Source organism: Barbus barbus, assembly GCF_936440315.1.
Source record: "Barbus barbus genome assembly, chromosome: 48".
In the NCBI taxonomy this organism is placed as follows: Eukaryota; Metazoa; Chordata; class Actinopteri; order Cypriniformes; family Cyprinidae; genus Barbus; species Barbus barbus.
The window spans coordinates 22,123,456-22,140,363 of NC_136726.1; the positions used below are offsets into that span (position 1 = coordinate 22,123,456).

General features: G+C 35.2%; 2 protein-coding genes across 3 annotated transcripts in view; both read right to left on the reverse strand.

The window, feature by feature from the left end:
• avpr1aa (arginine vasopressin receptor 1Aa) overlaps nucleotides 1-16,908 on the reverse strand; it is a 552,460-nt gene that overhangs the window by 344,523 nt on the left and 191,029 nt on the right. The gene's annotated exons all lie outside the window — the stretch shown is intronic.
• The window catches only part of fbln1 (fibulin 1), a 55,624-nt gene continuing 43,387 nt past the window's right edge, over nucleotides 4,672-16,908 (reverse strand). The window contains exon 17 of one of the 2 annotated variants that reach the window (XM_079411796.1): nucleotides 4,672-5,716. In XM_079411796.1, the coding sequence (XP_079267922.1) occupies nucleotides 5,577-5,716 (140 nt within the window). In that variant the 3' untranslated portion in view covers nucleotides 4,672-5,576. The remainder of the gene's footprint in view (nucleotides 5,717-16,908) is intronic. The other variant, XM_079411797.1, reaches the window with a different exon arrangement.

Here is a 16,908-nt window from a genome sequence, read left to right on the forward strand (position 1 = left end):
TGTTTGACCTCTTCATATTTAAAGAGAGAACTATAGTTTCCAAATTCGGACGTCGCTTATGATTTTCAAGGGCATAGAATTTAGTAGAGACTCTATGACATGATCCTACCAATATCAGTGGCTACTAAATTGTCCTTAGCAATCATTTTGATCAAGCAATTAAATGTCTGTTGTTTGCCGTTATATCCAAACCTATGCCCTTGTAAAAAGTAATCATCTTCCTAATTATTTGTCAAAATGCCCAAAATTGTCAACATGCAATCACTTTGTCTCTAAAATGATCCAATCATTTCTGTGCAGAAACAATTGAGATCTTCTTCTTTGAGATAGAGATGATGCAGAACAAAATATTAGACAATAAATGTGCACCAAGCGAATTTTGCCAAACAATGTTGACATTTGAAAGCACCAAAACAAAAATGAATTTTGAATGTTTTGTTCCTCCAATATTTTCCCCTTTATTTTTATCTGCCATCTCTCTGTCTATAGTCGGTCTGCTAATATCCGTCCTGTGCGCTCACTGAGCGCCTTATCATTACTAGACACGTCCCTTACTGCTGATTGGCTTCCAGTGTGTTTTGGGACTTGGTCCCAAAATATTGCTTAGATTTAGGCTTAAACCAGCCTAAAATGGTTTTCTGTGCTTGGTTGGTTTAAACTGGTCTCCCAGCCTGGCCAATCTGGTCTTCGGAAACCCAAGAACGTCTAATTGCAGCTTTCAAATCAACGTGTTAGTTTCTTAAAGCACATTCTTGGACTTATTGTGCATGATTGCAAGTAAAAAAACAGTCTAAATTGTCAACATCAAAATGCAATATCTTTGTCTTGAAAACGATTCAATCAATTCCTAGAAGAAACTATTGAGATCTTGTTTGCGGTTTTTCTTTCCTTAGAGATGTTACAGAACAAAATATTAGACATTACACTGCTGGTGAAAAAAAAGCTTAGACCAGCCTATTATATGGTTAACATTGTTTAAACTGATCTCCCAGTCTGGCCAAGCTGGTCTTCAGCTGGTTTTGCTTGTTGAAAGTGTCCAAAACCCTGCCAAAAGAATAGGACAATAGGAGACAGCAAATAGGAGACAGCAAAACCCTGTTTAGGTTGATTTACGCTGTTAATTTTTGGTAATATAAAGTTACAAAAACCTATCAAGATGACTCAGAACTAAATCAACACCAACTCCATCCCATCCTACATTTTATCTTCTTCAATATCCAAAGTTTACATCCAAGTTCACATTACAGAAGTGTCCAGGATAGGAGACCAGCTAAGACCACCAAACCAGTTTAGACTGGTTTAAAATGTTGTTTTCACTAATATAAGTTTCCAAACCATAGTGATTAACTCGTTTTATCTTCCTGAGTATCCAAAGTTTATTTCGGAAATGCGTCACATTACAGAAGTGACGTGTTGTGAAACCACATTTCATCTGTTGTGCATTATTTCCAGTGAGCAATTGCGTATCTGTTGGGTTTCTGTTTGAGTGACGTACCTGTGCATGTAAAACAGTGCATTTGCATACATTTTCGTGTGTTTTTGCCAAGCATTTTCATTTGACATAATGAGAAACAATGGCAGCAGGGGAAACTCCCCCAACATTTTCATTAAAAGAACTCACATATATCTTAAAACATATGTTGCGGTGAGGGATGGGGGATGCCGGCCAGGAAAATGCAGCAGGGGGAGCACATTTGTGTGTGTGTGTGTGCATTTGATACGACCCCATCTTTTGCCTGTCCCAAAGCTGGGCCTCGTCCCAGATGGACTCTTCCGGTCTCGAGATCCAGAGAGCCTCCCTTCCCCATGAGTCCTGACCACCACCCCACCAAAGCACAGTCCGCAACACACACGTCACATGCACGCACACTCACACATGCATGCAGCCCAAGACCGATGTGTTGCGCTCCAGCGGTGGCTGTGGGTGGCATGGAGGACTGATGGAGCATTTCTCTGGGCTTTATCCTGCATGTGCCCATGCCACTCCATATGAACCGGTGCATGCATGCATTTGTGTGTTTTTGTTTGCTTAAAAGTCAGTGTCATGTTTCAGAGGCATTTTACAAACAGATACTCATGCATGCAATAGCATGTCACAAAGCTAACAACTTAAAACTGGATTGAACTACATAAACATACAAAGAATACAAATACGGAACGATATTTTGAATTAAACAAATAAATATATAAATCTATTTAATTAGACGTTAGATTAGATAAAATTTGATATTTTGAATTGGATTTTTTTTTTTCAATGTTGGGGAAGTTTCCCCTGCTTTTGTCAAATGAAAATGTGTGGCAAAAAAATTTATAAATAAATTCTGCCAGTGCACAATTTTAAAGCAGTTCACTGGTTTCAAAACCTTATACTAGTGAAAATAAGATTTTAATTAGAATTTATTAGTTGTATTTATTTATATAACTGTATATTTTTTTAAAGTCTCATCAATTTATTTATACACTCTTTATTCTCTTATTGGGCAGTTCATGCATTATTGATTTTCAGTCAGTTTTTTTTCAGTCTTCAAAGCTTGTAACCTTATATTAGTGTATAAAAGTCTAAACTGGTTTGCTGGTCAGGTAACTGTTTTTTTGTAAGCATCAGCCTCAGCTAATTTCCATCCTTAAAACATTACAATTAGTTTGTGAAAAGAGTGAAAATGTCCCATTTTCTCATGACGTTTTTTTTAAAGTTTAACATAACATTGCTGAAACCGTTCTCCAAACCCAGTTTTGTCAAAAACAATTATATTTTTAATTGATCAAAAATGTAAATGTGTATTTTTATTGATTTATTTCACTTTTTCCATCATTTTGGATGTTTTTCTTGTTACTGAGCTCAGCGCAGTGCATTGTGGGATTGTCCATCAACGTATAACGCTGCCTTAGTGTGGCCAAAATGAGGCTCTTAGGAGAATTATTGGAACCGCTCACTGAGTCTCATATTGTGCTTTTCTTTGTCGTATAATGTCATTTTTATCGCATATCGCTTCTCTCTTCATGCATGAATGATTTTGAGGCAGATTTTCGGTCTTCAAAGCATGCATTGTGACGTCGCAGCCTCTGTCGAAGGGGTAAACCTCAGTCGACACACAGAAGAGGAACGCTAAACCATGATAAATGATTCCCTCACTGTTCCATTGTCTTTGTAAAGCCACTCGGTGGCGGCTGCTCTCGACCGCAGCAGTCATGAGCGAGCTACGACTGAGACTCGTCTCTCCATCTGCTGAAATGAGCTTGGGCCCCTGCTTTAGTCCCCTGACGTTGAGGAAAGACAGTCTCGGTTCAGCAGCTGCGTGCTAAAAGGGATGCGGTCATAAACGGCTCCATTCACCCTGTCCCTCTGAGCACTGCGACCAAGTTTCCACTGCTGAGGAATGAACAGCACTTAGTTCGATCTATCAATGCATGGCATGACCGTAGCGAGTCGAACAAGAGGATTGTGGGAATGATTGGCTTTCGCTGGCATGTGTTTAGGTCTCAAATTGACCAGTACGCAAAAACCAACGGCCTTTCATTTCTGGAGTCGGCTGAGCCAAGTTACATGGAAAGTTTGATTTACTAATGATTTGAATCAACCCGAGCAAATTATGGTCAAATTATAAGCTTGAGAAATAATTGAATTACTCATTTTTACCGGAGCACCTAATTCTGTATGGGGACTTTCTGAGTTTCATGCATATTTTACCCAGAGATGGGAAGGTTACTCTAAAAATGTACTGTATTCCAGGACAAACTAATAATGAATTATAAGGCTGAAAGATGGAAAATAATATCTCAATATTTTTCAGCCTTTTTCAGATATTATACGGTATATATATCCCAGTATTTTTTGTATTTGCACTGAAATAACTCATAAGGGTGAGTTTGTTTTTTAAAAATCATTTCAACCAAACATAAGTAAAATAGCCTAATGTAGAAATTTTCCCTAACTGAAACCGTTTTCATTTAAATGCATCAATACTTAGTGATAAATAACATTTACCTACATATATTTGAATAAATGTCTTAATATATTTATTAAAAGCACATGCAGAGTTATGTGAACATTTGTGATGATGTAACTTAATCACAATAATCCACAGCACTCCAGTCCACCAATTAATGACTTATAAAGCCAAAAGATGCATGTTTGTAAGAAACTGATTTATTATTAAGACATTTTTAACTAAAACACTAAAATACGAGTTCATAATCAATAATAACACTTCCTCCAGTGAAAACGTCCATCTCCTGTTGTCTCTCACATCAAAATCCTCCCACATATTAGTTTAGAGCTGTTTTGATCTAGGTTTGTGAATGGAACTTGATCTGTGCAGATTTCTCTCCTGATAAAGACAAGACGACTTTTTCACTGGAGAAAGCATTTTTTTTAGATAGAGGACACATATTATAGCTGTAAGCAACAGTTTGAAGTTAAACGTCTTTTATGATGGATTTGTTTCTTACAAACACACAGCTTTTCGCTTCTCAAGATGTTAACTGATGGACTGCAGTGGTGTGGATTATTGTGGTGTTTTTATCAGCTGTTTGGACTCTCTTGACATTCTGACGGCACCCATTCACTGCAGAGCATCCATTGGTCACTGGGTCTCATTGGATCCAACTTTCATTTTTGGGTGAACTGTTCCTTTAAGCAGCGATTCACTCAATAATAGACAGTAGACTTGGACAAAAAAAGGAGTAGAAATCTAAAAATCATTTTTAATGGCACAGTCGGTGATACATACAATACATTAAGCAATGCAAAGTGTGTCTACACAAGCATACAATCAGTGTCGAGTCGTCAGCTCCATATTCATTTGTCTTTCTTTCAGCCCTATGAAGGATGAGCTCGCATCAATTCACAGAAACGCCTTCAGTTCGACTCCCAAAGGCAGCTGAAGAGGAAACCAGTGGGAAATAAGTAAAAACATGCTTTTAAATTCTACAATTAAAATCAGAGCAGCAAATTATGTTTATTCCACCAAAAACATGGTGCACGGCATCGCTCCCATCATGCATCTTTCTAGTCTGTCCTAGTGTGACATGTTTCTCTTGTAAAACTTTAGTTGGACAAAAGCATTTTTAGGTGTCCATTTAGAAATTATCGTATGCAGTTAATTGCAGTAAAAGGAATAGTTCATCTAGAAATTGAAATACTCATATTTACCTTTGTCATTTCATAGATTCTGCTAAACATCTTGTTTTACATTGCACAGAAGACAATAAGTCAAGTGGATGACACGATGGTGAGTAAATGACAGATTCTTTTATTATTATTATTCCTAAATTAGCTAAATTAACTGTAGTTGCACTGAAAGAAAATATGATTATATTTTCATTATAAGTGAATTTTGTCATACTTTTTTACAAACTCTGCTAGTGCAGTATGACAGTGCACTTATATTGATGAGACTAACTTTGAAAGCACGTCTTAAAATATCTAAGTAAATTCATCTTAAAGATCTAAAGATATTCAAACTGGAGAACTCACATTTCTATAGTCATTCATAAAGCTTGCTAATGACAATGTTTTTGTGATTTCATAAATGGACACCTAAAAAGTTTAAACAGAAAGGTTAATGTTGATGTTTTTAAAACCAAAACTCTGACACGTAGATGTGAACGTTGATGATGTTCCTGTGAGAAACGACTCCTTTTGTGACGTAGTTCATGGCCAGCTTCAGTACGGTGCTCACAGGACCAACCAGCGGCTTCACCTGTCTGACCACACCTGTAGACCACAAAATACAGTCAGAAAAAGGGTTTATACACTAAATGTGCTAAAATAATACAGCTAAATGTGGCCCAAATCTGTGTTTCCCCTCAAATGAGGAGACAAACATCAGGTTTTAGTATGAAAGCATACAAAAATCACATTGAATCTAACATTTTCATTTCCAGACTAGGCCATGTTCATGGAAATAAACTGGATAAATACAGCCGATTTTTCAAGTTTTCCCACTTACAAAGAATGGAGAGATCTGTAATTTTCATCGTAGGTACAACTCAACTGTAAGAGACAGAATATAAAAAAAATCCAGAAAATCACGTTGTATGATTTTTGAATTTCCGTTGCCTCAGGGCAACATTGCACAATAAGGGGTAAGGAAGCAGGGGTCCACATCTCCCATCCCTAACCATGATTTCCCACTGACAATGCATACGGGCAAATAATGTGACAAAAAGGGAAGATGCAAGGTTGCTGGATGCAAAGGAACACCCAAATTGATGCAAAAAGTGTAATGTGCACCTCTGTTTCACAGCAGAGAAGAAGTGCTTCTTGAAGTTTAACACGGAGTAAAATCTCATTCCATGAAGTAAATGATATGACACGACACACAACATCAGGGCTGGGAAACTTTGGTCCTGGAGGGCCACTGTCCTGCAGAGTTAGCTCCAACCCTAATCAAACACATCAGAACCAGCTAATGAATGTATTTTAAGATCACTAGAAAGCTACAGGCAGGTGTGTTTGATTAGGGTTGGAGCTAAACTCTCCAGGACCGAAGCTTCCCAGCCTCGCACCACGACACAAACCTACATCTGTATCAAGTGCAGTATATCAATGTGTTTCAAGTGTTTTTCCCTTTTGTAATGATTTTTTGACAGATTTTGAATTGCTCTCTGAACATTGTCTTATGCTATATGAATGGAGAATTTTCTCTGTAATTCTGTACCAGAAAAAATATTTTGGGATGGGGGGTGGTCAAATTTTTTTTCAATAAGATGTTCCCAAATAAACAAAAAAATAATGTGTACTAATTTTTTATCATGTACCATCAAAATGCATGCAGTAGAGGGATATAGAAATGTACGGAAGCGTATTGCATTCACTTGAGGAAAAAAAATCTACTCTGTTTTTCTGAATTAACGAGTTAATTATCTCAGAATTACGACATAATTTTTCATGAAAAAATAGTTTTTGCTCTGTTTTTCTGAATTAATGACTTAATTATCTCAGAATTACGAGATAATTTTTCATAAAAAAAGTTTTTGCTCTGTTTTTCTGAATTAATGACTTAATTATCTCAGAATTACGAGATAATTAAGTCATTAATTCAGAAAAACAGAGCAAAAACTTTTTTTTTCATTAAAAATTATCTCGTAATTCTGAGATAATTAACTCGTTAATTCAGAAAAACAGAGTAGATTTTTTTTCCTCAAGTGAATGCAATACGCTTCCGTAGAAATGGACTGGATTACTTTTTTTTTTTTTTTTTGTCTGTGTAAGGTTGTACCTTGCAGATAAAGTTGGTTTAAAGTAGAAAATTGGAAATCTTATCAGAAAACGGAAATATTTTATGAGTTGGTGTTTTCGTATAAGTTCGTTTGATGCAGTTTACACAGAAATGGGTGATTTTTAGGGATAAATATTTAAACATGAACTTCCACCCCTAAACTTAACCATCTGTGGGATGCAAGTAGTTGAAAATGTACAAATGAGATTTGTACAAATTAGTCACCAATCCATCAAAATATAAAATTGTTACAAATTTCCATCAGACTGTGTTGGCGTAAATATGAACGTGATTTCACCAAGTGCAACATGTTCTTGGATCAACATCCATGTATCAACAAACATCCTATTTAAATCAATGGGAAAAAATGACATATAATCAGATTACTTTTGATCTATTACCTAAAATGTGTAATGTAATGGATTACGTTACTAACTACAGTTTTTGTCATGTAATTTGGGATCAGTAACGGATTACAATTTGTAAGCAATCTACCCAGCTCTGGTGGTGCGATAGTGAACATTAGCATAAACCATATTCCTATCTGGGCCATTTTTGTACATGGAAATTGGATAAATATATATATATATTTTTTTTTTTTTTTTGTCCATGTGAGGTTGTCTCGGTTTGTTTTGAGCAAAAAAATTGGAAGTGGTGACTTTGTATGACAATGGGTGATTTTAAGAACTAGGTCCAGAAATGATTCTTAGAAATCTAGAAATAGTTACAAAGTTACTTTGCAGTTGACCTGACAGACACATTGCAAGTGGTGCTAAAGGGAACATTAGCATAAATGGTCTTTTCTCTTTCAGAACAACTACTGTCATGGTGGAGCAACAGTTTGCACAAACATTGCAAGGAAAAACTAAAAGCTCAAGCTAAACTGTTCACTGCATTGGCCAAGCATTAACATCTGCGTTTGCGTACTCATGTCTGTCCTTAGTTAATGTTTTGGCTTTAAAGCACGCTCTGAAGTTTAAAATTATGGCTCTTTTGTCATTTGTAGAGACAAAACATTGTCATAATTATGTCTGGGCCTCTAATAAGTGGTGGTAACATAACAGACACAAAGTTTATGAAAATAAGAATAATTCACGGCCATTATACAGCGACTCAAAGGAGCAGCACATACTAAAGCTAAATGATGGATGTGACGCTTATTGTTACAGAAACAAAGAAAACAGCAAGACATCCTCCGTTACAGGCCTCATCCAAATGAGCCAAGAATGCTGGAAAATCTTCTGAAAGTGAATAAATGAAGGAGACAGAAACGCTGGGATTGTACAGGCTTTCAGCTCCAGTGACATTAGCATGTTAAGCTGTATTTGGACTCTCATCCTGTCCATAACTCTCTTGGTTTACATAAAATGTCACAAAAGGCTGTAAATTAATCTTGAAATCTGCTGAAAAGGTGTCTAATGCAAATTGTAACCAATTAAGCTTCATGATGTAACAGTTATGCTTTATGAAGCTTTGCAAATCTTTTGTTTTGATTCAGTGGTTCGTAGCGCGAATCCATCACTACAGCTATAATGCTTTTAAAATAACAATCTTCCTACGCTTTTTTATTTTTATCAAACAAAATATGATAACGGCAATAGTTCAACTAAAAATTCAAGTATTTATGATTTTCAAACTTGCTGGTTCAGGAATAGCATTTTGCATTAATGTCATCATGTGCTAAATAATTAGCAACGGATATCATTTCAGTTCATTTGACTTCAGAAGACCCCCAATTCAATATAGGAGTCATGTCTAGGCTCTAGGCTTATAATCATTTTGTCATGTTTTTTGCAGGATCGCCATCTACTCTATAGAAATTAAGAAGCTCAGACACAAGGGTAAGTAAATATCAAAATATACGTTTTTGGTTCTATTCCTTCTATTGCTGTGGTGTAATAATAAACATATACTGTGAGTTTGCTCAATAATATGCAGTTTAATATTAATATTAATCACAAAAATAGATTTACTAACGCCTCAGAAGATGGAGACCAAGTTCATTTGAGGGGGAACAATGTTCCTTTCACATATTTTGGTTGGCAAAGCTGGACTGGTTTTGATTTCAGAGTTTAAAGGCATCATAATGAGCAAGTCACATATATATAATGTCCTTAAATGACATTTATGTGGTTTTATGCCTGCGTAATATATAACCAATATGATACACTCTTAATTCAACTGAAGTATTGTGTTGCTGAAGTCAAACTTCACTTGATGTTGATACCAGACCACATCACAGCAGCCTTTTCAAACCACAGCATGGTCAAGGATTACAAGAGTAAAAAGTTTAAAACGTCTGCAAACATTTCTGTGGCCAGCTTTGACATGACAGAGTAACAGCTGGACCTTTGTGAGACCAGAACTGTTAACCATAAACTTTTTACCTCTTGGTCAACTAGAGAAAGGCGATGTTAGCAGTCCTGGCTATACAATGCAAAAACAACTCTGGTATTCCAAGACAATAAGCATAGCATTTTTATTTTTAATACCATATTTTGTTTCAATAATATTTGTTCTTTAATTTTTTTTATTTTGAGGGGATTTCATGGTACTAGACAATATTCACATCTGAATTATTCAACATTTATTCTATATAAACTAATACAATATAGGAAAAATATTTGACTTGACACTTGTTTCCCAATTTAAAAAATTTAGAAGAGCATTAAAAAACTTCAAATCATGTGTTTTCATTAATAAAGAGATCCAAGGAGACTTTTAGAAGCAGAATGATTTAAATAAGTAAAAGTTTTGCATTTGGATGTATATTTAGACATAAGACGTTATATGTTATATCTTATAATGTTATATATATTATAGATAATTTGTAGATTATGCTTTGTATTTTGCATGAATTATATTTCTAATAATCTGTACTAACTTCTTATGGGGGTCATTTTTGACCACAACATGTGACTTTTTTAGCTTAAAAGCATTTAGCAAATTCTAATCATCCCCACAATTGTTTTGTGTGTGTTCATATGGCTAGTGCCACAAGTGTCACCAAATTTTGTACAATTTCGATTAAGTAAATGAAAAGAAAAAAAAAATAATTGATGACCACTAGAGGGTTAAGCTAGAAACAAACTCTACCCAAATTTGCATAATTAACATCCGTTCTTGCATTATGGTGGCATAACACTAGGGATGCACCGAATGTTTGGCAGCCGATATTAGCTCCCCAAAAAAGCTGTTTCGGTGTTCGGATCGAATAAAAAGACAATGCCATTTTTCGAATAAAAAGACAATGCCATTTTTGGTGACGCGATCAAACAGCAACCAGCGTACAGTGAGATGCACGCACTCTTTATAATGCAGCAAACATGACGGCCGTGTAGAAGCATTTAAAACTGTCAGAGAGAGGCGCAAAAATCATTACAAGCACCGGCAGCGAGAGACTGTTTAGTACTGCATCGCATGTCTTCAATGAGAAGTGGTGGTTGTTGCTGGTTACTGAATGATGATTGAAATCAGGAAATGGCCTTAAACAGTAAATCAACTGCAGAATGTTGTTTTCTAATACATGCACAAATTGCATGTTTTGTCTGTTTTTTAGCCAGGATTCAAAGTCCAAAGCGCAAAGAAAACCTGCGCTGAAATAGTGTTACTCGTCAGCTGCTCAGTAACATGTTTATGAATTTTTATAAGGCATGGATGTAACAATGTAACTTATTTCCAAATTTGTAAATCTGCTGCTGTCAACAAAAAGAAGCAATGAGGTCTTCCTGTGGGTTTCCTCCCAAATAAAAGCTCAGAGAAAACAAGAACTCCATTAACATTCATAAATGTTAGTTTTGTAATGTAAAATAAAATAAGACAATAATAATGATAATTATTACAACAGCTCTATTTATACATTTATTAGAACATTCCCACAGTCTTCTAATTGGGATCTGTATTTCTAATGTCTTAAAAGATGTCTCTTCTGCTCAGTAAGGCTGCATTTATTTGTACAGTAAAAATACAAAAATATTACAGTAATATTGTGAAATATTATTACGATAACTGTTTTGTATGTTAATATATAGTAATGTAATTTATTCCTGTGATGCAGCGCTGAATTTTCAGCATCATTACTCCAGTCTTCAGTGTCACATGATCTTCAGAAATCATTCTAATATGTGACCCTGGACCACTTAATTTTTGATTAGTAATATGCATGGCTAAGAACTTCATTTGAACAACTTTAAAGGTGATTTTCTCCAAAAAAATTTTGCACCCTCAGATTCCAGATTTTCTAATAGTTGTATCTCGGCCAAATATTGTCCTATCATAACAAACCATACATCAATGGAAAGATTATTTATTCATCTTTCAGATTATGTATACATCTCAATTTCCAAAAATCGACGCTTATGACTGGTTTTGTGGTCAAGGGTCACAAATGCTGATTTGCTGCAGTTTCCTTCTTTTTAAGGGGGTCTCAATTTTTTTTATTTTACTAACTTATTAATTTTAAGTTAAATTGTGCTTTGTTTGTATAATATCAGGTAGAATGTTAAAAAATGTTCAGTGTTAAATAAATATGTTTTAATTGTTGTTTTGTAAATGAAAAGCAAGACAAATCAGTAAAAAGCACATTTTGGCTATTTAATTTCTGCAAAATACATGGAGAAAAATATGCGAAAAACCATGTTCGGCATTCGGCTTCAGCCTTCGGCCCACTGTTTAATTTTGTTCCACTTTGGCTTCAGCCAAGAATTTATTTCGGTGCATCCCTACCAAACACACTGACATTTTTCAGGAAGAAAACTGACCATAGAAGAAGACCTTCAGTTTACGTTTAGCCATAAAAGTTTACATTAACGGCTGATATCTACCTTGTTTTTAATGTGCGAGAGCGGCGATTTTAAACTCAAATATGCAAGGCTTCCGGTGTCATTCGCTTCCAGTTATTTATATTTCCAGCTATACAAAAACAGCCCATTAGTACTGCAACTGGTATACGTTATTATACATATTATTTTAATGTAATATCGTAATTGTAAACTGGTTTGTAGTGAAATAGTGCAAACAAAGCACTGTTATTCTTCTAGTTCTTATTCTGATGCATTTCAAAATGCAAGAATGCACAATCAAGTTTGCTAGTTATAGAGAGTTTAAAAAAGTGTTTCAGGAAGTTTAAAATCACCCAGCATTGTTTTGTTTAGAACTAAATGCTGAATGTGTCTGCGGTGGCTTTCCAAACCATGAAGCTGCGCAAATGCATTCCCACGCTCATTTCAAAATGCCATTAAAGAGCATGAAGACTGCAAATAGCTTTAGTTAAGTGCATGTTAGCCGTGTACACACTTGCCACAAAACAAAGTCGAGTCGATGCCAACAGCCATTCGTCATCCTCAATGGCTACGTGGGTTGTGATATTGAAGGTTTACATGTAAACAGTGCAATTTCTGGTTTTCTGGTCACTCCAGCTCTGAGAGGAAATGTATGACAGGATCCAAAATGGGCAGGTTTAACACTAGGGACAAATGCGAGGAATGAGTTGCTCGACCACAATATTGGATAATGACATGCTAGCTGATGGGTTATGCAGGAAAGGGCAACGGAGTCGGCCCACATAGCCAAAATGCCAAGGTTTATCTGCGCCGGTGAACTCACCCCCAACGCCGCACCGCACAAGTGCAGCTGCGTTACTCAAACGGCCCTAAACAACTGGAAAGAGGACATGACTTTTATTTGCTCTCTTTGAAAGGCCTCATGTGTGGTTTGGTGTCTCAAGCTCAATTAGCAATGAATCATTGCGGTCAACTCGTCGGACTGAAGCTGGAATGTTTGTTCCAGTCGTACCTCCACTGAAAACTCGACCACACTGTCATGTTTTACGATTGATCGCTTGTATTCTTTATCGCTGAGAGTTGAAGTGCAGTTTATTCGGGGTTGAACTCTGCTGGTGTGGCATTTTGGGAATTTAGCCTTGGAATTTGAAGTACTTGCAACTCTGTCAATAATGAATAATGTATTTGAGCACATGTGCGCTCAAGGCTGCCACCTACAGGTCCTGGTAGGCTAGTACACTTTTGAATGGTTTACACTCATATATTGTTGATGTATAGCTAACATGATTAAGTATTATTGGCTGTTTATTAGAACTTATTTTGCATGACCATATTCTACATCCCTAATCCTACCCAATGCCTAAATTTAACAACTATACCTTACTATTAATAAGCAGCAAATTAGGAGTCTATTAAGGCAAAAGTAACAGTTAATGGTTTGTTAATACCTTAAAATAAAGTGTTTGGTTACAGTTCGGACTATTACGGTTTTTTGCTGACTAAAGTTATGTGGCTAAAATACATAGTTAGAGTAAAATTACTGACTAACTAAGACATTGTCATCAAAAGATGAATATTATAAATTAGAAAATGTGTAAATTTTTATATTAATTATATGTTTTTTTATTTAGTTTTTGTTATTAGTTATATGTTAAGGGTTTGGATTATGGTTTATTTAAAGTCAAAGTGTTATTTAAAGATTAAATGTTTTGTGCTACACACACACACATATATATTTTTATTTAGTTTTGTGTTTTTATTTATGGTTTTGATTTTTCGCATAATCAGTTTAACTAAGAAATTTTGTACTTTATTTAAATTTGTAGTTTTTAGTTAGATTTAAGGGTTTGGAATATGTTTTACTTAAATTGTGTTTTTTGTGCAACTAGTCAAAAGTTTTCAAACCCGTTTGTTTTTATACTAAATTTAAAATTACTTTAGTAAATTAGTCATATTTTGTCATATTTGGTGATGTTATTCATGACTAAAATGCCACATAATTTCAGTCGACAAAAAATGTTAAACCATTATAGACCAAACTGTAACCAAACATTTTCAAAATATATATTACATATTAAATATTATATACATATTAAATTAAAATATTCATCAACAATATGTGAAAGTAAAACATAACACTTTTCCCCATTGTAGACTTATGTAGGCCTAGTCTATTTATTATTTATTATGGTTTTAAGGGTTTGGATTATGTTTTATGTGAAGTGTGTGATTTTTGTGCTAATAGTAAAAAGGTAAAACAAGCTTTCAAATCACTTTCCTATTCCACAGATGTAAACTGTTAACTAATAGCAAAATAGCTGTTTAACCAATGTTTTAGCAAACTTGCATTACAGTCTATCATTTCCAGATCTCACGGTTTTTTTCTAATCCAATACATCACATTACAGAAGCAAATAAGTTGCGAATGTGGTTTCATGTTGACTTTAAATCATTAGAAGTCCCGTTCTCTTTATAACTCCTGGCGTAGCGTCCTCGATGCGTCAGAGCGCGTGATACATCAGCGCTGATGGATGAGCTGGTCTCTGGCTGCACTGTGAGTGAGTGAAGAGTGTCTGCGGGGGCTGCAGACCACCACAGTCGAGAGAAAACGCGTTCACTGCTAATCCCTCAGCTGAGGAATCTTCGTGGGTTTGGTCCGGCTCATTGTGTGGCTAATGCCGTGCCATTTTGTGATTCACTCTCTGATATGTTGTTATCCAGAGGCCAATGCGTTAGACGCTCCTCTTTGGCTTCAGCGTGTGGCGGCTAAACATCCTGTTGTTATTTTGTGCTTTCAATAAAAAGAGTCCTCTGAAGGCCATTCCTCGGCCGTAAGCCGATCCTCGCGGTGCATGAAATGGATAAAATAGCAATGGTGAACAGCATAAACCTCACTACAGTGGCATGCGAAAGTTTGGGAACCCCTTGCAGAATCTGTGAAAATGTGGATAATTTTACCAAAATAAGAGAGATCATACAAAATGCATGTTATTTTTTATTTAGTGCTGTCCTGAGTAAGATATTTTCCATAAAAGATGTTTACATATAGTCCATAAGACAAAAAAATAGCTGAAATTATTAAAATAACCACATTCAAAAGTTCGTGAACCCTTGGTTCTTACTACTGTGTGTGGTTACCTGGATGATCTACGACTGTTTTTTTGTTTTGTGATGGTTGTTCATGAGTACCTTGTTTGTTCTGAACAGTTAAACTGAGCACTGTTCTTCAGAAAAATCCTCCATGTCCTGCAGAATCTTCAGTTTTCCAGCATCTTTTGCATATTTGAACCCTTTCCAGCAGTGACTGTATGATTTTGAGATCCACCTTTTCACGCTGAGGATGATTGAGGGACTCAAACACAACAATTAAAAAAGGTTCAAACATTCACTGATGTTCCTGAAGGAAACACGATGCATTGGGGATGAAAACTTTTGAACAGGATGAAGATGTCCAAATTTTTCTTATTTTGTTGAAATATCATATTTTTCCATTTAGTACTGCCTTTCTGACGCGGCAGAAGATACTTGCATGTTTCCTGGAAGACAAATGAAGTACAATTTACCTTGATCTTCAAATTCAAAAAGTTTTCACCCCCGGCTCTTAATGCATCGTGTTTCCTTCTGGAGCATCAGTGAATGTTTGAACCTTTTTTAATTGTTGTGTTTGAGTCCCTCAATCATCCTCAGCGTGAAAAGGTGGATCTCAAAATCATACAGTTACTGCTGGAAAGGGTTCAAATATGCAAAAGATGCTGGAAAACTGAAGATTCTGCAGGACATGGAGGATTTTTCTGAAGAACAGTGCTCAGTTTAACTGTTCAGAACAAACAAGGGACTCATGAACATCCATCACAAAACAAAAAAACAGTCGTAGATCATCCAGGTAACCACACACAGTAGTAAGAACCAAGGGTTCACGAACTTTTGAATGTGGTTATTTTAATAATTTCAGCTATTTTTTTTGTCTTGTGGACTATATGTAAACATCTTTTATGGAAAATATCTTACTCAGGACAGCACTAAATAAAAAATAACATGCATTTTGTATGATCTCTCTTATTTTGGTAAAATTATCCACATTTTCACAGATTCTGCAAGGGGTTCCCAAACTTTCGATCCCCACTGTAAGTGGCAGTTCATATTTTCTGTGCAGACCCCTAAAAAGGTTTAAATTAATCAGAAAACCATTTTTCTTAGGCCATACAGTAGACATTATTCATGAAACACAAGCAGAACGAATTTGTGCAAGTCATTCTTAAGTGAATATGACTTTTTATGTAAGAATTGTATTATGAATGATTTATACAAAAAATGATTCACAGGCATTTTAAATAAACCATTAGTTCTTAGTTGCATTTAATTTAGGAAAATTAATCATGAACTTACACATGACTTACAAAAATTAGTACTGCTTGTATTTCAAGAATTTTTTTAATTAAATATATTTTTTTTTTGAGTGGATCATCTGCACCATAAATCATGCGCGCCATCATGTGAATAATCACACAGGAACAGCCCCTTATGACCCCAAATGACAAAGAAAGGCAAAATATACTATTGTGTAAACATTTTTTTAAAGAGCATGGTTAAAAGAATAAATTTGGGTATAAAGCATATTTAGTTTTAAAGCTTCAAAACATCAAGAAAAATGGTCAAACTATTTCCAGTTCTTGCATTTAATTAGATATATTTTTGACAATGTTTACATATTCTGATTTTTAAAAAACATTTATATAAATATATATTTTAATATGTATTAGAATTGCTTTGCTACACTCTTCTAATTCTTACATGTATATTTTAGACAATATTTATATACTCTGATTTTTAAAATACATTAAAATTAATATTTTTCATAGTTAGAAACGTGTTTCTTTTGTTTTTTTTTGCTATACTGTTGTTTT